Source organism: Xenopus laevis, chromosome 2S (assembly GCF_017654675.1).
Source record: "Xenopus laevis strain J_2021 chromosome 2S, Xenopus_laevis_v10.1, whole genome shotgun sequence".
NCBI lineage: Eukaryota > Metazoa > Chordata > Amphibia > Anura > Pipidae > Xenopus > Xenopus laevis.
The window spans coordinates 127,479,772-127,505,168 of NC_054374.1; the positions used below are offsets into that span (position 1 = coordinate 127,479,772).

The following is a 25,397-nucleotide window of genomic DNA, read 5'->3' on the forward strand; positions in this document are numbered from 1 at the left end:
AGCTAAAGAATTGGTGCCAGGGTCCCCGACAAGTTAAAAAAACACTGGTGGCCAGGGCCCCCTAGAAGTGTAAAAAAATGGTGCCAGTGCCCCCTGTAAGTTAAAAAGTCTTGGTGTTTACCCTTTAAAGTTCCTCCTTCTTCTTTTTTTTCTGTGACGGGCTTCTTCGTTCTTTTCCGTCGCTGCTTCTTCGTTCTTTTCCGTTGCGGCTTCATCATTCTTTTCCGACACGGCTTCTTTGTTCTTTTCCATCACGGTGGCTTCGTTCTTCTCTGGAATAGCTTCTTCAGCAGCACGCCCGGGCCCCACTGAGAGCCAGAGATCCTCCGGGCCTGGGACGATAGAGTCACCCCTGTGCCCCCTATCAGTAATCAGTATGTGTATCTCATAGACGGATTGGCCAAAAAAGACAGAAAATAGTTCTACATGAAGTAGAATTGATATCAAGTTTCATATGTATGTACATCTGTTGAGTAACTAAAAGTTCAGCCACTTATAAACAAAGACATTTAGTTTCAGATTAATTTTAAGGGTTGAGTGTTGTTCTTAGATCTACCAGGCAGCTGTTATCTTGTGTTAGAGAGCTGCTATCTGGTTACCTTCTCATTGTTCTTTTGTTTGGCTGCTGGGGGGGGGGAAAGGGAGGGGGGTGATATCACTCCAACTTGCAGTACAGCAGTAAAGAGTGACTGAAGTTTATCAGAGCACAAATCACATGACTGGGGGCTGGGAAACTGACAATATGTCTAGCTCCATGTAAGATTTTAAAATTGAATATAAAAAAATCTGTTTGCTCTTTTGGAAAATGGATTTCGGAGCGGAATTCTGCTGGAGCAGCACTATTAACTGATGCATTTGAAAAAAAACATGTTTTCCTATGACAGTATCCCTTTAACTAACGAAGTAGGCTAGAAATGTTGTTTTGGGTTTCTGCACCAGTTCAAGGCAACCACAGCCCTTTAGCAGGGACGATTTGTGTCTCCAATGATGCCCCCATTTTCTTTTCTGCTGATTCACTGCACATGCTCTTTTTAAGGTTTTGTTCTCTTTTAAATGTCTGTCCATTTTGTTAATGGACTGTCTGAAAACCAGTCCAGCACCTGTTTTACCTGAGTAGCTAAGAATGACATAAATCGGGAATGATTTTCCTCCTGAAGATCTAGGTGCCTTTAACACTTTTTGTTGTATTCTATGCCTATTAATGGCCCAAATGAATCACACTATTTCTCTTTGGATGTCTTCTGTTTTCTGCTGGGGGATCGCTATTGGGAGAGTATTGAAAAAGGTATAGTCATGGGATAAGCTTCATTTTCACAATTAGTTTCTATTTTTTCTTTGTTACTGTTTTTCTAATAGTGACGTTTAAAGTTTTATTTTTTACCCCTTGATGTCTTTCTGAAGGAGCTCTGGGGGGAGGGTCACCAACTCTGTAATCTGTTCTAAATAGATACATTTCTTATCTTTGTCCCTGCAGGATCCTTGAGTGTCATTAAAGAATTGATATAATAGTTGCTAATATTCCATAGATGCTGCAGAGAAATGTACCAACTAATATAGCCAATTGTAACAGTTTAGAATCTACACCTGGACCACTGAGCAAACTTTAATTTCGGAGACACAGACATTAAAACGGATAGCAATTGAAAAAAGTCTTTATTTCTAGTGAACAATTTGGAAAATTGAACTGAAAAGCATTTGGAAGGTGAAAAGCCTCCATTAATAACTTTGTTTGAAGCCTGTACAGTAAGTAAGCTTAAAAATGATGAAATCCACATAAAAGCTGGGGTTTGAATGGATGCTTCAAATGCATGTCTTTCTGTTGGTGGACTTTTTCTCCCAAACATGCCACTTATCTGGTTTGATATATTTTATTTTAACAAGGGAGGACGAAGATGCCACAAGAATAAAAAGTTAGCCTGTTTAGGCAACCTTCATAATTTATTTGAATGAGATATATTCCATGTTATTGCAGTCTTCTTACAGTAATATTTTAATTTCTTATCAGGCAGAGCACATTGCTCCATATGATGTGGTTCCATCTATGAGACCCGTGGTTCTTGTTGGCCCGTCTCTGAAGGGATATGAGGTACAAATTCAGTGTTTTTCTATTTTCTTTTCTTTTAATATCTAAACATATATTAAAATCCAGGTTTTGCATATGTGCTTGCATGCGCAGAACCCCTGTATGAAGAATGCGGCTGATTAAATCGCTAATGCCCATGTGTTGGTGGAAGTGACCAGCAGAGCTGGTTATTGCGCATGGGCTGTTCTGTCACATCCACTGTTAAGGGTTCTTTCTTGCTGCATCAAGAGGAAACTTCAAGGTGCCTGTGTGCAGATCCAGTGATATCATGGCGCTGGCCAAACCCAATCTGCTGCCGAAAGCTCTAGTGCACCCATGCCTGGATCTTTATGCATCCAGACCCAGCATGTGTGAATGTAGCCTAAGGGCCCGATATGTCATTAATGCTCTTCCATATGGTAGTTGGCTTCAACCATATGTCATTAGCAGGGAGTTGGGTTGGGTGCAATTCATAAAGTTGAAAACAATTTCATGCTGGTTTGGATGCAGGTTGGGAAGTAGTGGGTTAGGGTTGGGTTCAGGTTGAAAAACCATTGACCCTTTTATCACTTACAGACAGTGATAGGCAATAAACTCCACAAAGGACTGACGAATGTTCTCAGACTGTGAGGCTTGTCTGAAATGTAAATCTGGGGAGGACAAATAGGGCACTTTGCTCCTCATAAATAACAGTAACTGTCTCTACTTCAGGATCCAATTTCCTCTCCTCCTGCTCTGAATTGTTATTTTGGGTAACTAAAGATGGGTAACTAAAGATGAAGCAGTAGTATTATACAAACCTGTAACCTAAATTCTAATTTCAGTAATAACGTTTCACTTACTTACCTAAAACCCAATGCTTATATGAGTAAGTGGCTTCATTAGACCTGCTACTCTCAGTTCAACCTGTACATGCAACTGGCACATTAACACTGTGCTCATCTAATGTCATTTACACAATATTTTTTTTTGTTCTTTGAGAAGCTTTTTTAAGAATATGTAGATTTGATATTTACTTTATATAAAGGTAATTAAAATAAAGCATCTAAACATTTTCTCCCAGGCAAAAAAAAAATATTACCAATTCTATTTTATTCACATTCCCGTCCTTTTATTATCAGACATTTAGTGCAGCGAGACGTCAGCAAAACGACTGTCCCTGATTATTGCAGGAAATTACATTAGCTGGCGGAAAGGGAAGCATAATGACATTTTGAGGGCCCAGTTGTAGGACTCAGGTTATTGGACATTGCTAGTCACTGGAGCATAGAAACACATTGTTTTGCTCTGGGGACCTCACTGTTTTTACATATATATATATTCACACTCTTGGTCTGCTTGCTGATTTGATGTGATGTGTTGTGATATAGGAAGCTGACCTAGATAGCACATAAGTGAAAAACATAGTCAGTGCCAGTACTGACAGCTTTAGCATGTACATATAGCCCTAACCTTATTTAGCAGGGAATATCAATTCTACTAGATGGTTGCTAGTGCAGATATACTCTATGTACTTCTATAAAGCCACAATCGTTACAATAGTTGCTTTGTGTTCAGTATATAGACCTAAGCATAACAAAAGGACGTATTGAGAAAAAAATAATCTGTAGCTACGGCTAAAATATGGTAACATGCTAGTGCCATATATTGTATCCTCAAAAACAGAAACATGATGCCATATCAATGAATTCTCTCCCAATGACAATCTCTGGAATTGTGCTCTCATTCCTTACTTTGCTTATACTGAAAATTCAACAGGGGGACTTAGACTATGGTGTTTGATGAGCAGGAGGAGTGGGGGATGGGAGCAGGTTGAGGGAGGACTGGGTAGCGGCTGCTGTGCCCCTCCGAAGATTTTTTTGCAGGGACCCCTGCACATAATTGTTACACAGCTGCTGCATAGGTATTTGAATGTAATTATTATTGTGTATGTTTATCTCTCTCTCTATCATCATTTTTTTTAGAACCACTACTGTTGTACCTACGGACAATGCACATTTGCATTTTTAGAGGCTACGAGGCAGTGATAAATGTCTGTTTATTGTCAATCAGTACTCTATTAGCTCTATTAATCTGTTAATTAAATGGGATAAATGTGCAACCCTTGCCATTTGGTAGGTTGAGCATCTCCCTCTCTCTCAGCAGTGTCTGTTGCAGGAATATTGGGGCTGCAGCAAACGTGCACAATTAATGCTACACCTGAAGAGGCACAAATATATGTCTATGCTACACACATATACAGTACCTATGGGCGCACACGGATCTCTTCGGAGGTCAATTGTTCCTTTCCTTTCGGGGATCGGAGAAAGGGGTCCCCCTAGCTTTGCGGCGAAGGGGATCTGAAGACCCTTGCCCCCTGTCTGTGCCTTTTGGCCGGGGGGGTCGGGGATAAAGGGCTCCACCTTAGCTTCGGCGACGGTGGTGCTGAAGACTTGGTTTTATCTGTGCACCTTTTGGGCCGGATAATCCGGAGTTTTTATGGGGGACTAAGTCTTTTTTAAGACCAAGTTCCATTGCACTCTTTGCACTTGTGTGAGCACTTTGTGTGACACTGGCACTGGGTGAAACGAAGCACGCTCGAGCTTCAATAAAACCTCTTATTTCTTAACTAGAAGCTATTTATCTGCAGTGCTTGGGACCTGGGGTTATACTGATACGGTCCATATAAGGCTACTAAAAATCATATAACCATGAAAAAAATGTAGATGCATATTTTTGTATATCGCTTCTTAGATATTCTTCAGTATACTTCAGTATATTTATGTATTGTACAACAATACATAAATAACATGCATTCTATACAAACGTAAGATTAAATGTAAAATAAATTACAGGGCAATAAGTCCCCTTGCACCTATCATAATTTGCCCAGCATGTGGCAATTATTGCAAATGGGTAGAGGCTGCTGCACACCCAGCCCTAACCTTTCCTAGCCTGCCCCGCCATCATCAGACTTCTACCTTATAGACCCTCACCGACCCGCCCTGCCGATGATGTTACAAAAGGGGCGGGGAGGGTTGGCGAGAGTCTATAAAAGCAACCCGGAAGTCGGATGATGGCGGGGTGGGCTAAGGGAGGGCAGGTTAGCGCTGGGTGTGGGTCTGGGAAATCCTGACCCATATATCACTACTGCACACACGTTAGAAAGTCTCCACATTCTTTAAAAATACATCTTTTATTTTCAGGCTGTACAATGTTTTTTTTGGGGGGGGCACCCTTCCTCAGGTACATATAAAATGAAGCTATGTGTTACAATTTAAATGTAAAGAAACTGACATCATCTTCAATTGGGAACCCCCACCCATTTGAAAACCCTTGCAATGTCTTACAGAATATCCCATACCTGCCATTCATTATGAATACAGAAAGCAATTAATTTATTATGGTAACTTTCTAAGTTTCCTTAAAAGGGTCTATGCAAAGGGATAAAAAGCCACATACATATAAATATACTTTACAGCTTACAATAATCAACATTTGCAATGCATAGATTACAAATTTCAATGGCAACTAAACCATATAAAAAACCCTTTTAAAGGGCAACTAATACAATATTTGAATTTACTAACCTACTTTCTGTGTATAACATGGTATTCCCCTTTAATAAAGCAACCATACTTTCACTGAGACTCTGGGGCTTTAGATAAATCCACTTTCATTATGTTTTTGAAAGCAGTTTGTCCCAGTCACCTCGTCACCTTGGGTATTCTTCCACCTTTAATACAAACCATCTTGAATGTGTATACAGCAAACCGTGGCTTGGCTAAAAAACTCCCACTATATATTATTCCTGTGAGTGTGCCAAACTAATTTCCTTTTATAAACATTAGTATTAAATGACCAATGGCAGAACCCATCTTTTTATTGTCACATAATCACAGGGTTGGAGTTTAATAGGAACACTGATATCACTGGGTATCAGAGAAAAAATCATCAACAGAGTGCAAAATAAAAAGCAGAATGGATACATAAGTTATGCACATTACCATTAGATTTAAATCAGGATATTGATTTATGGAGACTTTCATAATTATATCAATGTAGAAATGCATTTTAAAATCGAATGAGGTCAATATAATGTGAAATTAATTATGCATCGCTTGTCTTGAATCAATTTGTTATTTAGATACAGAGATGCTAAAAACAATTGGATTAAAGGGAGAACTAAAGCTTAAATAAAGAAGTAGGGTAGAAATGTTGTACATTATGTTTTGGGCTTCTGTACCAGCCCAAGGCAACCACAGCCCTTTAGCAGCAAAGATCTGTGTCTCCAAAGATGCCCCAGTAGCTCCCCATCTTTTTTTCTGCTGATTCACTGCATATGCTCAGTGGTGCTGTCACTTACCCGAGTTTAATTACTGACTCAAAATATACAAACAAATACAAATGTCACAATATAAAACTGATACCAATAATTCAGATTATTGGTACATGGAAGCTCAGGAACCAACACAATTAGCATCAGAATTGAATAATCAGGCCTGTAGCATCAGTGTATATGATGAGTGAAACTCATTTTCTGCTTGATGACTTGCAACAAGCTCAGCTTCTTAACAGCCGCTCGAAGCACACTGAGCATGTGCGTGTCACTGACACTCCTAACAAAATCCAAGATGAGAAACTTCTGTGACAACTTCAAGGGCCTGAATCATTACTACTATCTTTAGGCTGGTTTAATAGGTTCAGAATATAAAATATGGTATTTCTAGCTATATTCATTTTTAGAGTTTAGTTCTCCTTTACATGAGATTATTTGTTAAATGTATTTGAAATGCACAGGGCTCATTTGCAAAGCTCTACTCCAACTGTGAACATGCAAAGTTTGCTGCAGTCATGCAAAAAAGGAGATTTTTTGTATAATTTACCGTTAAATCTCTTTCTCGCTAGTCCATTGGGGGACACAGGAACTACTGGGTTAAGCTCCTCCAACCAGGAGGCAGGACACTCATAATAAAAAATATTTCTTTGCTCCTCCCCCTTCAATATATCCCCGGTGCTTAACCCTACTACCTCAGTTTAATATACTAACCAAGAATAGCATACAAATTTAGGAATGAATGCAACTAAAATACAGAGAAAAACTCTAGTCTCAGGGAGGGAGGTCCTGTGTCCCCCAATGGACTAGAGAAAGAGATTTAACGGTAAAAAAAATTCTCCTTTTCTCTAACGTCATTGGGGGACACAGGAGCCACTGGGACTTAACAAAGCAGTCTCTTTAAAAAAAAAAAACAACCAGGGAGGGAAGAGACAGTCTGCCCCTAGTCAGTCATGACTACCGCATGAAGGACCTTCCTACCGAAACTTGCTTCGAATTATGTCAGTATGAACTGAAGACCATGTCGCCGTTTTGCACAGCTGCCTTGTTTCTCCATGCCCAGGATGTACTTAAGGCCCTGGTTGAATGAGCCTTTACCTGTGCCAGGGGACTTCTGTGAGCACTCTCATATGCTTGGTAGATGGATCCCTTAATTAATCCATCTGGCTATAGTTGCTTTCGTTGCAGCTGTTCCTTTTCTTGGACCTGAGGGAATGACAAAAAGTTCATCCAGCTGTCCTATCCACATAATACCTCAAGGCCCAGACTATGTCCAGGGTATGTTACTTCTTTTCCCTTTCACCCTTAGTTTTTGGACATAAGGAGGGTACCACGATAGGTTGGTTCACATGAAAATCAGAAACGACCTTAGGCAAAAATATTGGTACCATATGTAAAGTTACCCTATCTCTGTGAAAAACCATGAGCCCTGGAAAAACCGAAAGTGCGCTCAACTCGGACACTCTCCTGGCCTTACATAATGCCAGTAAGAAAACCACCTTCGTTTTTAACCACCCCAAATCTACTGACCTCAAGGGTTAAAATGGTGCTTCCTGCAAGGACCTGAGAACTAGGTTAAGGTCCCACACCGGAACAGGTGGACGAAAAAATGGAATGACGTGAGCCGCACCCTGGAGAAATGTGTGCACATCATCTCATACAGCTAACCACTCCTGAAACAATACAGATAATGCCGAGACCTGCACCTTTAAGGAAGATAGCTTAAGTCCGCCATCCAGTCCCTGCTGAAGGAATTGGAGCACATTATCAATCCTCAATTGTTCGAAAGGTGTCTGATTCCTTTCATACCACATACTTTATGCCTTCCAGACTCTGTAACAGGCCGTCACGGAAACGGGCTTCCTGGCCCTGATCATCGTCTCCACCACCTTATCCGAGAACCCCCTACGCTTCAGGATGGCTGCCAAGCCGTTAAAGACAGCAGTGCCGGATTGTGGTGTAGAATTGGTCGCTGGCGCAGTAGATCCGACCTTGGTGGCAATCTAAACCAATCTCCTTGTGCCATGGAGATTAGATCTGAAAACCATGCTCTTCTTGGCCAAAAAGGAGCCACTATCATCAAAGTCAGTTTTTCATGCCGAAACCTCTTTAGGATCCTTGGTATCATGGGAATCGGTGGAAACACATACACCGTGTGAAAATTCCAAGAGAACGTCATCGCATCCACTCCTTCCACTCTTGGATCCCTGGATCTTGAAAGAAACCTTGGGAGCTTTGTGTTATAGCGGGACGCCATCAACTCTTTGTCTGGCTGGCCCCACCTGTTTACCAGCAGACTGAAAACGTCCGGTGGAAGCTCCCATTCTCCCGGATCCAGATGATTTCGATTTAGTTATATGCCTCCCAGTTTTGGACTCCAGGAATGTGGAATCGCTGTTACCAGGGGCATAACTACAGAGGAAGCAGACCCTGCGGCTGCAGGGGGGCCCAGGAGGTACAGGGGGCCCCATGAGGCTCTCATTGATGAGCAATTTGAACATATATTGGTAAAACAGGACAAACACTGGATATGTTGGGGGCCCTAAAATTAATTTGCTGTGGGGCCCAGCAACATCTAGTTACGCCACTGGCTGTTACCACTACATGGCGGCCCTCTGCCCAATCTATTATCTTCTGCGTCACCTTCCATGCTGATACACTCCTTGTGCCTCCCTGATGATTCAGATAAGCTACTGCGGTTGCATTGTCCGACTGTACCTTTATGTGCTTGCGCCCTAACAGATCCTGCCACTGTACTAGGGCCAGGAAAATGGCACAGAGCTCTAAAATGTTTATGGGCTGTCTGGACTCCAGAGACCATGTGCCATGTGCCCATCTTTGTTTGAGTCTTGCTCCCCATCCGGTCAGACTTGCATCTGTTGTTAACAGCACCCGCTGTGGGTCCTCCCATGACTGTCCCTGCGTCAGCCTTGATGGATTCATCCACCAGCTGAAGGACTCTCTCGCTGTTCTGTCAGGAAGAATGGTCTGTTCGAGTGAACCCTTCTTCCATCTGCGGAGAATCCACTGTTCCAGCCCAACCTATGGGGCTACACCCATAGCGTTCTAAACATATGTCCATAGGGAAATGATTTATGTAATCTAAAATTGCAACTTCAGTTTGCCTTATTTCCACTCCTCAATCTTAAAAAAGCCAAGGGCCATTATATGTATTGAAGACTGCTATTTTCAGCAGCGATCACATGAAGAATTTACCTACAGTGTTTGAGCCCAGTTTCAGTATTCTTTTCTGCTGGGATATAAAGAATTACATTGGCAAAAATAATGTACATTTAATGGAATGCATTTGATCTCTTCTCCTCTGCAAAGGCACAATTGCCTAAGCCAGTGGCATAAGGATCTCCATGTAACTATTGGGTGCTGGTGGGCTGCGTATAGATCAACCAAGAGATGCAGTTAGGGCAGCAATGAGTTAACAGTAGTAAACAATGCTCTTCTAATTGGGGCTGCAACTGCTCCTATTTGCAAGTTCAATGTCAATAAAGTAATGCTAGGAAAAAATATATCACTTGCACCTGATTCCCTTCCAAAGAAGGATATTCATCAAAAACAATAGAAGCCTCCTATTTATGTGGCCTGTAGGGCCACAGGTTGTCCATTGTTGTATGTAGAGTATGTGCCCACAGCAGACTATTCTACTTGCCTACCTGCACCTCCATTTCTCTCTGAGTGACCATTCCTCTCTGGCTTGCTGAGGATTTGTGGTCTAGAGACAGGACTTGCTCATTTCCCTAATTGAAGGTTATCTATAATATGCCACTTGCTCAGCTCCATCTCTCTCCAAAGTTCAATAAGCAATTGGATATTAATGGCCTGTGCTGACTCAGATTTGCTTCCTATATCCTGACTCTAAGTAAAGTAATAATCTGTGACCACAATGAGCCCATTTAGGGCTTTAGTAAAACACATGATTATGCAAAGCAGTAATGTGCTTACTCCTAAAGGCCCCATTACATGTGTAATATAAGGGTCTGGGATGACCAATGGCTTGTAAGCTTGCTAAGAAGCCAATAATGTAATTTTCTCTTGGAAAAAGAGAGGTGATGGCTTTATGATTTGTACATACTACAGACTTTTCCTGCAATGTATTTGCTTTGATTAAAGAAGCCACAGTTTTGTCACAGCTGCAATTCTATTGGTCACTGTCTGACCGTTGACCCTTGCCTCTTCTGCCTACCCTGGCCCTGGTTGTAAGTATACATACTGCTGTTTTATTTTGATAGGTATAAATGAATTTTGATACAAAAAAAACTTTTTTTGCATTTGCAGAATATAATTTTGTGCCGACAATTTTTTGCTGTTACTAAAAATTACATTTTTAGTAAATTTTATGGAATTTTTAATTCCATAATTTTATATTTATGGAATGGGATGGAAAGCAATGGATATAAAGTCTTTGTTTATGGTGAACAATCTGAAAACAACTGAACTGAAAAAAGTGTTTGGAAGGTGAACCCCTTTAATAAATATACATGCCAGTACATTCCCCTTGTAAGGAACATTGTCACAAAACAAAAAAGTGGGTAAGAAAAGACGTGCTTTTAACCCTTTGAAGTTAGCTGGGATACCTGAAACGTTTATGAGGTACAAATAGGCCAATAAATCAGGCATGCTATAAATTGAGATGGAATGATATTGCAGCCAGCAGTAAAAAGGATCCAAATATTGCAATATTTTTAAATATGTAAAGTGTAAATGAAGCAGGAAGGGGATGGGACCCTTAATATCAGAGGGGAGTCAGCTGGTTGACGAGAACAGAAAAAAAAGCAGAGATTCTGAACTGTTATTTTTCGTTGTCTACACAAATGAGGAACAGGCTAATAGAGGTTTCCTTCTTAATAGTCCCAATTCTAGTAATACAACTAATGTTGCATGGTTCACGCACAAGGACATTCAAATGAGACTAGAACATGTTGAGATAAGCAAAGATCTGAGACAGGATGGTATTCATCCCAGGGCACTTAGAGAGCTTAGCTCTGTGATTGCCATACATCTTTTTTTTTTATAGGTTTTTATTTTGCATTTTAAACAGAAAAGAAAATCAATAAAAAAAAACAGATGAACAACAAATAATAAATAGACAATCGTACTTGACATTTGCAGAATAAACTGGGTACAATTGTTTGCATAAAAACAGTGGTTGTAATGCCACATCAGAAGGCACAGGGCCTCAAACAAATTCATTATATCTCAACTTGCATTTAGAGTTTAGTTATCTGATAACAATACCTGGGGGTTGACATCCAGCCATGGGTTCCATATTCTTTCAAACTTGTCGGGAGTTCCCGGAGCATTATAAGTCATCTTGATTAGGGGAAGGGTGGCATTTATTAGGTCAATCCACTGCTGGAGTGTGGGAGCATTAGGACTCATCCATTTCATAATGACCAGTTTTTTTTGCATAAAACACTATAGAGAGTAATAATGTTCTAGTTTTTTGTAGGAGCACTACTTCGTCTATTATACCTAGTAAACAGACTTCATGAGTACAAATTCCAGGGAGAGACAGATATTCATTGCTATATCGAGTTACCTCCCTCCAATATGATATTACATTGGGACAGTTCCAGATAAGTGTATGAAACCTGCCTCTTCTGTACCACATTTAGCTCCCTCTAGTCTACCCATAACCATGAGCCTCTGGGGCGTGATGTATATTTGGTGAATCATCTTAAATTGGACCATTTTATCCCTTAAGGAGATTAGAAAGGCATATACTGTAGGTTATCTATAGCCTCCCAATGCTCTTCATCTAGTGAGGGGAGTGTTACCAACCATTTCCTTTTGGCTTTTTCAAATGGCGCAGGCTGCGAGGTCTGGATTATGTTATATAGTTGTGATAGTAATTTAGTTGGGGCTGGATCCCAAAGTCTGGCCTCCCACGCCTGCTGCTTTGGTGAAAGCTGGTATGATTGGAATTGGGCATAGAATGCATGTCTCAATTGAAAGTATAGGAACAGTTGTATGTCTTGCCGGTTAAGTTTGGTTTTTAGCTGTTCCAGGGAGGGGAAGGATCCGTCAACTAACAGGTCTGATCCCTAGGAGTGGCCAATAATGAAAATCCGCTAGTTGTACCAGGTGTGGTTGAAGTTTCTCAACAGAGGTGTTTTCCCTGATAACTTAGGATAAGAAGTGGCTACTTTAGCTTGTAGTTTTGCTCACACTTTAATGGGAGTGGTGATTACCCCAGGCAACCCAAGGGGCATTGCGTATAGCTTCCAGAGACCCCATGATTGTTGCATGCAAATTTGTTAGTGAGTTGCTATCCTCTGGGTTAAACCAAGATAGGTGGGACGCATAATAATAATTTTGCAGATGAGGGAGGGCAAGTCCCCCTTTATTCCTTGATGCAGTAAGTATGAGCCATGATAGTCTAGGTGCCTTGTTGGCCCAAATAAATGAGAGCAACTCACTGTTTACTTTGTTAAAGAATGGGATGGTTATGTAAACCGGCGAGTTCCAGAGTGGGTAAAGAAACCTTGGGAGATATAGCATTTTAAAGAGGTTGACTCTGCCCCATAGTGTCAGAGGAAGTGTCCGCAAACCACAATCTCCTGGGCCAGAACGGAGCTACCAAGATTGTCGCGGTGCCTTCTCGTTTGATTTTCTTGACGACCTTTGGTAGTAGAGCCAGAGGGGGAAAGATGTAGGTCAGGGAGAACCGCCAAGGAATCACTAGTGCATCTACTGCGTGTGCTGTTGGGTCTAGGCTTGCAGTTGCTTCGAGAAGCCATCAGATTGATTTCCGGTAGTCCCCATCTGTCCACAAGAAGTTGGAAGGCCTCGTGGTGTAGACTCCATTCTCCTTGATCTAGTGTTTCCCTACTGAGGTAGTCCGCTATCCAGTTGTCTACCCCTGGTATGTGTACCGCAGAAATCATTGGAACGTTGTTCTCTGCCCACAGAAGAATCTCTCTTGCTTCCTTCAGGGCCGCGGGGCTTCTGGTGCCGCCTTGGTGATTTATGTAAGCCACCGCGGTTACATTTTCGGACTGTATCTGTATTGCTTGGCCCTGGAGTAATGGTGTCATGCTTTCTAGGGAGTAGCGGACCGCCCTTAGTTCCAGAAGATTGATAGGAAGGGCCCTCTCCTCCCTGTCCCAGAGGCCTTGGACTGTTGTCTGGTCCAAAACACCTCCCATCCCCGTAGGCTGGCGTCCGTTGTTAGGACTGTCCACTGGTGGGGTGGGAATGGCCTCCCCCCTGCTGTCCGATGTGTTTGTATCCACCAGTCGAGTGAGAGCTTCACCTGGGTTGGCAGGACTATCTGGCGGTCTAGATCGTGTAGATTCCTGCGTTGGTGCATCAGAATCGCGTGTTGTAGGGGTCTGGTGTGGAACTGTGCATATGGAATTGCTGGAAAGGACGCCACCATCATACCGAGGGTTTGCATGGTGGTTCTGGGAGATACCCTGTGTGCACTCTTGAGCTTCCGAATCTGTAGGGTGGTGGTCTTGTCCGGAGGAAGAAAGGCTCTCCCCTTCTCGTAGTCCAATATCAGACCTAAGTATTCTATAGTCTGAGTCGGAATGAGGTGCGATTTGTTGAAATTGATCATCCACCCTAGGTCTGTCAAGGTTTATAGGACCACGGATGTGTGGTGGAGGGTTTTTGATGCGGACTGGCCCTTTACGAGTAAATCATCCAAATACGGGATTACTGGAGTCTTAGTTCTTCTAGTCCTGCCGCCATCACCTTGGTGAATGTGCGGGGGGCTTATGACAGTCCAAATGGTAGTAATAAAGGATATGTAAACTTGCCTAAGTGCTGATGCAAAGGAGCTCACACTGCGGTTCCTGGTTGCGGGTAGCAGAAGGGGTCTCTATGGAGGGGATTTGCCGCTTGTCCCTGCAGAGAATGCGGCGTGGTGCGCGTGTAGTCGGGTTGATCCGTTGGCGCCAGAAGTCCGTTGGCGCCAGAAGAGGGAGAGCTGAAGGTAATCGCACAGGCTGCTGCGCGTAGCCGGAACCGGAAGTGCGTTCCAAGGTGGAACGCAAAGGAATAGCGCAGTATCAGGTTGAACAGAGAAGCGCGGAAAGCAGCGGCGCGCAAGTAAGAAGGTAGGAAGCAGTCTGGGGAGCCTATAGGCAGGGAGGGGTTGAGGAATATCCTTGAAAGTTGTAGAAATGGTGGATAATACTCACCAAGGATGCCAGCTTGTTTGTGCCCATAAGACAGTTCTTTTCTCCCTATAAATACACAAATAGCAAAATATGTGAAGAGAATTCCACACATATATCGATATTTGTATAAATGTATACACCATTGTAGGGTGTATGGCGCTGCTGCAGGCCTCCGGGGAGCGGGAAGACAGCGCAGGGAGACAGGAGCAAGCCTGCAGACCTCCGTAGAGCAGGAAGGCTATCGGGCAGAGTAGATATCAGCTGGAAGGGCTCTTGAAAAAATCAGTGGCCCCTTAGTGTGGCATGATCTTAACCCGGAGTCCTGATCATTTGCTCCAGCCACTGAAAAATTGTGTCTTCTCCTTCTGAGGACACTAAACGAAACTGGAGACTATAGGAGGAGGCAGGGGATGAAGCCCAGAGCAGGAGGAGGAGTCAAGTTTAACATGTTAGTGTCCATCTCCAGCTGCAGGAACTTCATCCCCAAGGTGCCTGTGTCCCCAAATTAGGCAAGAGAAAGATAGATAACAAAGAGTGGTGGTAAATGGAATGTTTTCTAATCAGTGTTGTTAATGGAGCACTGCAGGGCTTTTTACTAGGTCCTTTGCTTTGCAACTTGTTTATTAATGACCTGGAGGTGGGCATTGGCAGTTCTGTTTCTATTATTGCTGATGATACTAAATTTTGCAGAACTATAGGTTCCATGCAGGATGCTGCCACTTTGCTGCTCAGAGCTCACTGAGCAAGTGTGTGTTACAGACGTAACTAACAAATCAAAGATGGGAAACTCCTGTAATAACTTTGAAGGCCTGGATCATTACTACTATAGAGAGGCTGAACCTTTAGGCTTGTTTATTGAATTCAGTATATAAAATATGGCATTTATAGCCATATTCACTTTAAGTTGCTATGATTAAAGAAATAATGGTAGTTGTGGCCATGGCAGTTTGGAGGTGACAAGTGAAGCTACCGCAGAGTCTGGAAAATCACCATTTCTAAAACTAATTGCACTGCCCATGATGTAGGTGGTCCAAATTATTTCAGAATAAATAGACCTTGGTGCCAAAACACTTTAGCTGAAGTCTATCTACAACCATCCAGTGTTCGTCTATATCATAATGATTCCTGACTCCTCCTTTAAGTCCAAATGGCTATGTACTATTTGAATATCTTGTTTTTATTAACACTAAATAATGTGAAAGTCATTTGAATGAGCCCTTATCAATGGTGTTGGTCTCCTTTAAACCAAGGAAACAAGGAAACTTGTTTTATAACACTTTCTGGAAAGGTCTCATTTCCCAGATTTGGACAAGACAGACATATTCAGAGCCAAGCTGCAGTTTGCTGCAGGAAAGAATAAAGTACTGCTCCTGACAACTTTCCAAAAGTAATATGGAGCCAGACTTAATTATTAGTGTAGTTCAGTAAATTGAAGGTGAAATTCCTTACTTTTCAGTTTAGACTATGTTTTTTTGTGGATGTGGGTACAACTGCATTAATGACACTGTATTTGTGTTTATGTTTCTCCTATCTGCAACCCCAGGTAACTGACATGATGCAGAAAGCTCTCTTTGACTTCATGAGGCACAGATTTGATGGCAGGTGAGAACACATGCAAAAACCTAACTGTCAACTGTTTTTGAAGGCTTTATTTTGGAAAAATATACCTCAGGCCCCCTGCACCAGCTACAACCCCCCCCCCCAGCACCCCACTCCTACCTTTTTTCTGATTGCGGCTGGGACTGGGGGCTGGAAGGGAGGTCTGAAGGTGGTGTCAACAGGGGGTCTGGGCCAACAGGGCCCACAAGGGACAGAGGCCCACCAAGTTCTTTCCCAGTGTCCCACCAGCCCAGTCCGACCCTGGGTGCAGTACTGCAGGAAGACGTGGCAGATGTTGCCACATTTCGCGCCGAAATCCACCCTGCCTGAAGCTGAAGAAAGAATGGGTTCAGCATGGCAGCGGATTCTCCATCTGCGTCTGGCCCTAGCCTTCGCCTGCCAATGGAGACAGTGCTTCAGCATGCAGACAGAGCAGGGAGCAGAGGAGCAGTGGGGGAGTGGATTCTGCAATCGTCTGGCACAATGTTCCATAAGCTTGTAAACTTACTGCATCTAACCAACCGTGTGGTGTGTCATAATCTCCTCTCATCTCAACATATTTTATGTCATATAATTCAACTCCTTTACAGCATATTGTGCTCCAGGACCCCTCTCATTGCACCTTTTGGTGCTACATAAGACAGGTATCTCCATAACACTATGGTGCTCCATATTCCAACCTCATTCACCTATGATATTCAATAAACTTATTGCATCTTGCAATATGTAGCTCCCTTGAAGAAAATACCTATGCAGATACCATTAAATATGTATTTAATATGTGTTCCCTTGTAAAAAAAAAGAATTCCATATTAATTCATTATTAAATATTGGTGTAGTGGCTATTTTAAAACCAAAATAGCATGCAAGTGGTGGAGTAAACCTGGCATCAACCTCATCTAGCTGTTGGCACAAGCTCATGCCTAATTACAAAAATGCCATTTGGATACAGCTGAAAATCCACTGGTGGCACAAAAGTAAAAGTGCTAGAAACCAAAACAATTCTAAAAATATAAACACTGCACATTAGGCTGAATGTATGTATCACTTTCTGTTTGCAGGATCTCCATAACTCGAGTGACTGCTGATTTGTCATTGGCTAAACGTTCTGTGCTGAACAACCCAGGCAAGAGAGCTATCATTGAGCGCTCTAGCACCCGCTCAAGCATCGGTAAGACCTGAAGTACATGTGCATATAATGCTTTGACCATACAGTCAATAGGCTGATAAGTCACAGGGTTGTAGATTTGATTACTTATTTTGTGAAACAATTTTGCTTTAAGGCTGGATGCACACATACTTTATTGGAAATGTTTTGCAAGTCCCATGAATGTTCTCTTGATGTAGGTTCTGTGTGTGTCTCTCTCTCTCTCTTTCTTGACTTTACATACTGGAATTGTGTTGTAATAATCCCACTTTTCAGCTGAGGTCCAGAGTGAAATTGAAAGAATCTTTGAACTGGCCAAGACTCTCCAGCTGGTTATATTAGATGCAGATACAATCAACCATCCCACTCAGCTTAGCAAAACATCACTGGCCCCCATCATCGTATTTGTAAAAGTGTCTTCTCCAAAGGTGAGCCCGACATCCTTGAACTTGACTTGTAGGATTCCCTTAACTTATTCTATAGGGATTTTCAGGCAGCAGTAAGATTTCAAGCAATAAAGTTCAATACATGAACATTTCCATCTTTTCCATCTACGTCTTAACGTAACACTCTTCAATGCAGTTTAATAATATGTTAATATCCTGAGTATTAATATAGGGGTAATATATGTAATGATTTATCTATTAATATTAGTTGCCACACATATTTTACCATGTAAATGCATTCTAGGTATTGCAGAGACTGATAAAATCCAGGGGGAAATCCCAAGTCAAACATCTCAATGTCCAGATGCTGGCAGCCGACAAGCTGATCCAGTGCCCTCCGGTAAGTGAGAACCCTAAAGGACTGAATGGACATTAATGGCAACAACCTTTGGATTCACTGGTTTAGATTCCAGACCTTGAGGCAAACACTGTCTTTATTTTTATAATATATTGTACCCATGGGAATGTGAATGGAAAATAAATGTAAGGCACCTGACAGACGTGGCTAATTGCAGGGTGAAAAACACCAACAGAGAATATGCCAGTAGTGCCATGAGTCTGGTGCTTTCTTACGACAAAAACACAACAACAATCATTTTGGTGCAGGTTTATTAAGGATCAAATTGAAAATTTGAATTTTTGTTTTTTTTATGGTCAAAATTGTCAAATTCGACTAGGAAATTATCCAAACTCTATTCAAGTTTTGTAAAAAATTTGAATTCGATTGTTGAGATTTATCATACTCTGGCCCTTTAAGAATTAGAATTTGACTATTCGCCACCTAAAACCTGCCGAATAGCTGTATAAGTCAATGGGAGAGGTCCAGTGAGCAATCTGGAAAGCCTTCCTGACATTCAAGTTTTTTTCAGAGGAAAAACTCGAATTCAGTTTGATTGAATTCGATTCTCATTCAATTCTAGTTTTCGACTTGGTAAAATTCGTCCGAGTTTAAGATATTCTATTTTTACAATAAATAATCGAATATTCGAATTTCGAGTAAAATCAAATTCCTGAGCGAGTCATGTGAAAAAACTTATATGAATTTGAAATTTGAATATTGATAAATATGCCTCTTTACTGTATATGTACAGAATGGAATTATCTGGTTAATTGAAATGAATTACTTTTCTTTTTCTTTATTTACTTTTTTTCTTTTTTGCTTCTGCAACAGCTATCTTGTTCTTTGAATCCAAAATCCCAGTTTCTTATTGCAGCATCTTTGTTACCAGCTCTGTTACTGTTTATTTCCATTGCAATAATGTAAAATGCAAATGTACAGACAGACAGAATGGGTCACCTTACAGAAACACTTACTTGCTGGCACAGGGTTGGACTTCAAGATAAGGGGCCCCTTCATCTCTTGGTAGAATACTGGGAGCTGCAGGGGTTTCATTTAAGACCCAGTCATTTCTAATTGTGACCTCACCAGGAATGTTTCTTGACTGTATCAAGCTGTAATCGGGTGTAGCCTGACAGCTCGTGCTGTTTATGTGCATTCATGCTTACTTACAGTATAGACAGTCATTTTGACTTTGACTTCATGCTAAATTGTAATGGAAGATTCCTTTAAACATGCCTGGATCTGATTGCTATCACAAACATCCTATCTATAACATGAGTATGTGATGAGACAAACACACCAAAGTACAGTTCCCCAGTGTCACGGTGGAATATTGAATCAGGTGTGATTGTTATTGGAAGATGAAATCTAATGTGTATTTACAGTCAGTGGTTTTAGCAGATCAGACCAAGCCAGTTTAAATCATTACTCATGAAACATATAGAAGCCATAGATCTAAATGCACATTAGATGTCATCCAAATCTAATAATCTCTTACTTGAATGTGGGAGAGGGCAGGCCCCATGAAGTGCCAAGAGGTCAAATGGGTGACAGAAATAATTGGACCTTAAAGGAGAAGGAAAGGTTAAAACTAAGTAAGCCTTATCAGAAAGGTCTATATCAACACACTAGTAAACCCTCAAAGTAATGCTGCTCTGAGTCCAGTTAAAAGAAACACTGTATTCCTTTCCTTCTATTGTGTACACATGGGCTTCTTTATCAGACTTCCTGTTCTCAGCATAAACCTCCAGGGCACAGGCTTGAGCATGCTCAGTTTGCTCCTCTTCCCCCTCCCTTCTCTGCTGTAATCTGAACCCAGAGCATTGGCGGAACTACCGGGGGAGCAGGGGATGTGAGCGGGCCAGGGGCGCACCCCCTCAGGACCCCCCCGGCAGCCCGTGCGCCACTGAAAATGCGGGCCTTACGGAGTGGGGCGGGGACCGGCTGCGCGTCACGCACCAGGGCCCACCCCCCTCTAGTAACGCTACTGACCCAGAGCTATAGATGAGCAGGGAGAGACTCAGGCAGGAAACACCAAGCTAATACTGCAGCTGCTATCCTAAACAAACAGAGAGCTTCTAGGGCTTTTTACTCAGATATGGTAAGACACTTTACAGAATAAATATAACATTCTAGCTTGCACTATTGGAGCTAATCTATGGGCAATAAAATGCCTTCTTCTCCGTTAATAATAAGGAATGTTGAATTGGAGATGTGATAGCAAGCATAAATAGCTCAGCTATATTACCAGCAGCCTTTCCATATCTGTAGAACAGGATCTGTCACTCGCATCAGGCCCTCTCCATGGACACTGGCTTACTGAATGAAATCTGACAGCTGCTCCGTGCATGAATGATTTCTTTTTTTTGCTCTTCTCAAGGAAATGTTTGATGTGATATTGGATGAGAACCAGCTGGAAGATGCCTGTGAGCACCTTGCGGAGTACATGGAGGTTTACTGGAAAGCCACACACCACCCCTTGCACCCCCAAAATAGTCCGAATCTCATAACACCCCCAACTGTCATTCCTGGTTTACAGGTATATCACTTCTTAGAATAAAGTGCTGAAAATAGAGGAAAATGTGGTTATTTTTTGCCTAATGAAAGAAAATGTAACTTTCCAAAATGTCAGAACCATTGAAAACGTTTAAAGGAACAGTAACACCAAAAAACGTATTTTAAACTAATGCAAATATAATGTATTGTTGTGCTGCACTGTTAAAACTGGTGTGTTTGCTTTAGAAATTCTACTATAGTTTATATAAACAAGCTGCAGTGTAGCCATGGGGGCAGCCATTCAAAGCTGAAAAATGAGAAAAGGCTCAGGATACGCAGCAGATAACAGATAAGCTCTGTTGTACACAATGGGATTTTTCAGGACTTATCTGTTATTCAGTGTGTATCCTGTGCTTGAATGGGTTTCTGGGTTTCTGAAGCAAACATACCAGTTGCACCAGTGCAGGACAACATCACATTATATTGTCATTCCTTTTAAACACTTTCCGTTTTTGGTGTTACTGTTCCTTTAACGAAAACTATTTGTAAATGCCATTGCAATCAAAGTTATTATTTAACTAAACCTTTTTACACTGCAGACTTTAATTCTTGAAACAATGTAGCGGAAGCAAAGTCTTAATTTCTGACAATGCTGTGCATGTTAGTTAGCAGGTTTGTGCTACATTGTTATGAGTTATCAGAATACGCAGCAAAGAGATAAAGCCGACATGAAAGATGCTAATTTCTATAGCAATTGCATTTACAAATTACGTTAAATCTGCTGAAAAAGTTTCATATACAGGTATGGGATCTGTAATCCAGAATGCCTGGGACCTGGGGTTTTCTGGATAGGGGATCTTATTGTAATGTGGCTCTCCATACTTTACTTCTACTAAAAATATAGTTATAGCTTGCACTATTGTGGCTAATCTATTGGCAATAAACTGCTTCAGTTTCCTTCTCCTTTAATTTAAAGAAGCATTATTTGGCCTTACTCATTATGTACAGTATATACTGTAGCTGTTACAGCAGGAGTGCCCATACTTTACTGATGCAGGGTCTTCTTTTAGCGATGTTGTCCCCTTATGATTTACATCCATAAAAGCATTGTTAGCATTCTGTCCTGTTTTCTGCTGGACAATCCCAATTTTGACAGCTCAGCCTGCAATTCTGGATTTCTTATTGAAATGTCTGGAGTTTGTCTTTGATCTCCATGCCAGAAAAAGATACAAAGTTTCTGAAATTTAATAAGAGGCTTTTTAGCAGAGAGCCCAGAACACTAATAACCTCCTCTTAGATACATTTGTAATAATTTTTAATAAGCAAAGATACTGTAACAATTTCAGTCTCTTGGAGAAACTGACTCAGTTTAAAGGCCAAATTCAGCTTCATTAGCAAAATATTGCACTAAAATCCCCAAAAATGTGTTCAGTCTTTCATAACCTGGCAAATTTTGTAAAATTGACATGGTAATTAGGAGGTGTGGCCACAAAGTAGGTGTAGGCAAAGAAATCTGAAACACTTCGCGGCACACAACTTTTTTTCCCCTCTTTTTTTCAAATGCTGGGAGTTATGTCTTATACAGTTTATATGATGTCTTCTGACTTGTTCTGATCTTATTTACTATTTTAGGCCCAGACTGGCAATCTGTGGGTTCTGGCAAATGCCAGAGGGGCTGCTATAAGGTCCAATAGAAAGTCAGTATTTAGTGGGCTGGTGGGAGCTGTTTGGGCCTCTTTGTACCTGAAATGCCAGGGCCTATTTTAATTCTCAGTCCGAACCTGCTCAGAAGCTTATTGAAACCTAAAACGTGCCTTCGGTTGTGCCAATGTCTTCCACAGTGACATGCACCATGTATTGTAGAATACTAGACTGCTTATATTGCTGTTGTACATAGTGTGAAAGCCTAGTACTGCCACTGATAAGTGTTTCTTTTCTTTCAGAACCAACAGCCTGTCTCAGATCGAGCCAATGAGCACTCACCCCTTGAGCGTGACAGTTTGATGCAGTCAGATGAGGCCAGTGAGACATCTCGAAAAACGTGGACAGCTTCTTCACAAAGAAGCTCTCATCACCTTGAGGATGAGTACTCCGACACCTACACTGATGTGTACCAGCCCCACAGGCACCACAACAGTGGACTGAACAGCACAAATGGGCACGACTCTCAGGACCGGCTCCTGGATCGGGATTCTGAGCAGAACCATAATGACAGGAACTGGCAGCGTAATCGCCCATGGCCTAAGGACAGTTACTGAAAGTGATCTCACTGCACACACCCATCCTACACACATACACACACTCCTCCTGCATGGCAGTGCATGGCAGGAGGCACAAACCACTGAGTGCAAATTCCAGGGTAGCTCCGAGAGGCAAAAGTATACTGGTGAAAAACAGCCCTTTGACATATACTGGGTGCCTGGTAGCTGTTGGCTGCAAAACAAAGGTGAGATGGTAGAACAGAGAGAAGTAGATGCATATTTTCAGTGCCCGCTGCCAAAATAGATCAAATGAAGACAAGGTATTTCTGTGCTTTACAATCCAAGGCAGCTTGGTGCTTAACACACAATAATTTCTATACGCCCAGCTGGTAGTATTAAAAGGCCTCTTACGTGAAACCATTTGGGCAGTATCCACAGATACCTTCTAGCACTTCCACAATACACAGTCATAGGTTTACAAAACAGAACAGCAGACATCCTTCCTGCAGGGACAGAAGTGTGTCAAGGTAAGAGTAAGCTTTGAGAATGAAGTGGGGCTTGGGCGACTCTCCTTCTTTTTAGCACTTGCATATGCTGCCTATATATATATATATATATATATATATATATATATATATATATATACTCTGCAATACACTATCTCCTGCTAGGCCTGGCAATATAGTGCAACATCACATACCATAGGCTTTGGCAGACCTTGTGACAACAATCCTACCAGAAACATGTCAGCATTCACTTTGAGAACGATGGTGCCCAGTGCCGATCACTTGTTGGCTATGATATTAGCCAAAGTACGATATGAACAGCACCACAATTGTAATTGAAGTTAAAATGCCTTTATTGCTCAAGTAACGGGCATTACCGCTATGATATTAGCTACAGACCAAGCAAAATATAATATTGTAATCCAATTAATCCAATAAGGATTAATTATATCTTATTTGGGATGCTGTAGAATGCATTGTTTTCTCATTACACAGAAAAAGGAAATCATTTTAAAAATTGGAATTATTTGATTACAATGGAGTCTATGGGAGATGGCCTTCCCATAATTTGGAGCTTTCTGGATAACAGGTTTCTGGATAACGGATTCCATACCTGTATCAGGAATAAGCCGGTTTCCTAATTGCAAAATATCTATCATTCTGGTTCATTCACTACAGACTCACCAAATTGAGTTTGTCCCAATGACTAATGATAAATCCTGCTGTTATCTGTGCTTAATTCTGTAATAAATGCAACTTCTTTAGACAGAAGGTATTCTTCAGAGAGAATGCATTAATCTATAATTTGTCTCTCCTCACTAGATATCTCTTTGATATATATATATTTCATTTGTAGCTGAAGACTGATAAGGTGTGTGTAGAATAGTAAGGGTAATGCACACTGTGAGATTCGGGGAGATTTAGTGGCCCGGTGACTAATCGCCCCTTCTTTGGGGCGACTAATCTTCCCGAATGGCTTCCCCCTGTCTTCCACCTGCTAGAGTGAGAAATTGCCTGTGGCATGGCACTCGCAGTACTTCGTTTTCCAAAGTCGCCCAGAGTTGCCTCACGAGTAAACTTCGGGCAACTTCGGAAAACGAAGCACTGCGAGTGCCATGCTACGGGCGTTTTTTCATTCTAGCAGGCGGAAGACGGGGGAAGCAGTTTTCATGTCACTTGTTATTATCTAAGGTGCTTATTTAGATAGGACCAGATATAAGCAACAATAGGGCCCCATGGTAGGGGGTTAAATACAGTACATGTAATGCCCAACCTTAAGCTCCCCTCTCCCCCAAAATATAATTTATAATGTTTATTTTATCTAAATTGTTCTCCCCAAAATGCTCCTCTGAAGCTGACAACCCAGGGTACATATCCTCTCTTTAATATGCTTAAACTGTCCCCGCATTTAGATATGAAGCACTCTGGCTAAACACCAGTAATAATGACTTACCTCTTATTTATCTAATACAGAACTCAGTGGATTCAGCAAAATAACAGGATCCAAATTAGATGAAAGCTATTTGTCACATGATGAGTGCACTGGATACCTACAGACAGTGAGGCAGTGCCTTGTACAAAAAGTAACTTTGGTATCAGTTTCTAACTGGTATTATACCAACCTAATAGATGGCAAATTAGGCCCCATATCTTTTTGCACACACCAATAAAATGTATCTATATGTGTATTTGTATAACACATCTTCAATACACAGCCTTGTACATTCAAAAATGAAATGTTCTCTGTGTTCTGCAGAAATAAAACTCCCAGAACTCCCTGATCAGTTTATATAAAGCTGGCATGCTGGAATTTCTAGCAGCATTTGAAAGCAGGGGTGTACATGTGCACCAACTCACCCGACCCCAAGTGCATGGGTGTACTTACTGCAGGGCAAGAGAGCTACTATAGAGGAAACAGACCTTGTGGCCCAGCCCCCCTTTCCCTAGGCCCCCCTCCACGCGGGGTCTGCTTCCTCTATAGTTATACCACTGTTTGGAAGACAGGGTATATTGCAGTGAGATTTAAATACAGAAAGTAGTATTCACTTTGCTATTTACCAAAATGTTTGGGCCATTTGATGCATCGCTGTAATTAACTATTTTGTGTCATGTATCTGAAGCCATAATATATTTCTGATAAG

At 41.6% G+C, this 25,397-nt stretch overlaps 1 protein-coding gene across 3 annotated transcripts in view; it reads left to right on the forward strand.

Moving 5' to 3' along the window:
- cacnb3.S (calcium channel, voltage-dependent, beta 3 subunit S homeolog) overlaps window positions 1–24,024 on the forward strand; it is a 78,365-nt gene extending 54,341 nt beyond the window's left edge. For 2 of the 3 annotated variants that reach the window (XM_041582954.1, XM_041582953.1), the window contains exons 7-13: window positions 2,006–2,086; window positions 16,065–16,123; window positions 17,182–17,291; window positions 17,544–17,695; window positions 17,958–18,053; window positions 20,434–20,592; window positions 22,493–24,024. In XM_041582954.1, coding sequence (XP_041438888.1) covers window positions 2,006–2,086; window positions 16,065–16,123; window positions 17,182–17,291; window positions 17,544–17,695; window positions 17,958–18,053; window positions 20,434–20,592; window positions 22,493–22,807 — 972 coding nt within the window. In that variant the 3' untranslated portion in view covers window positions 22,808–24,024. 3 annotated transcript variants of the gene reach the window in all.
- Window positions 24,025–25,397: the final 1,373 nt, after the last annotated feature.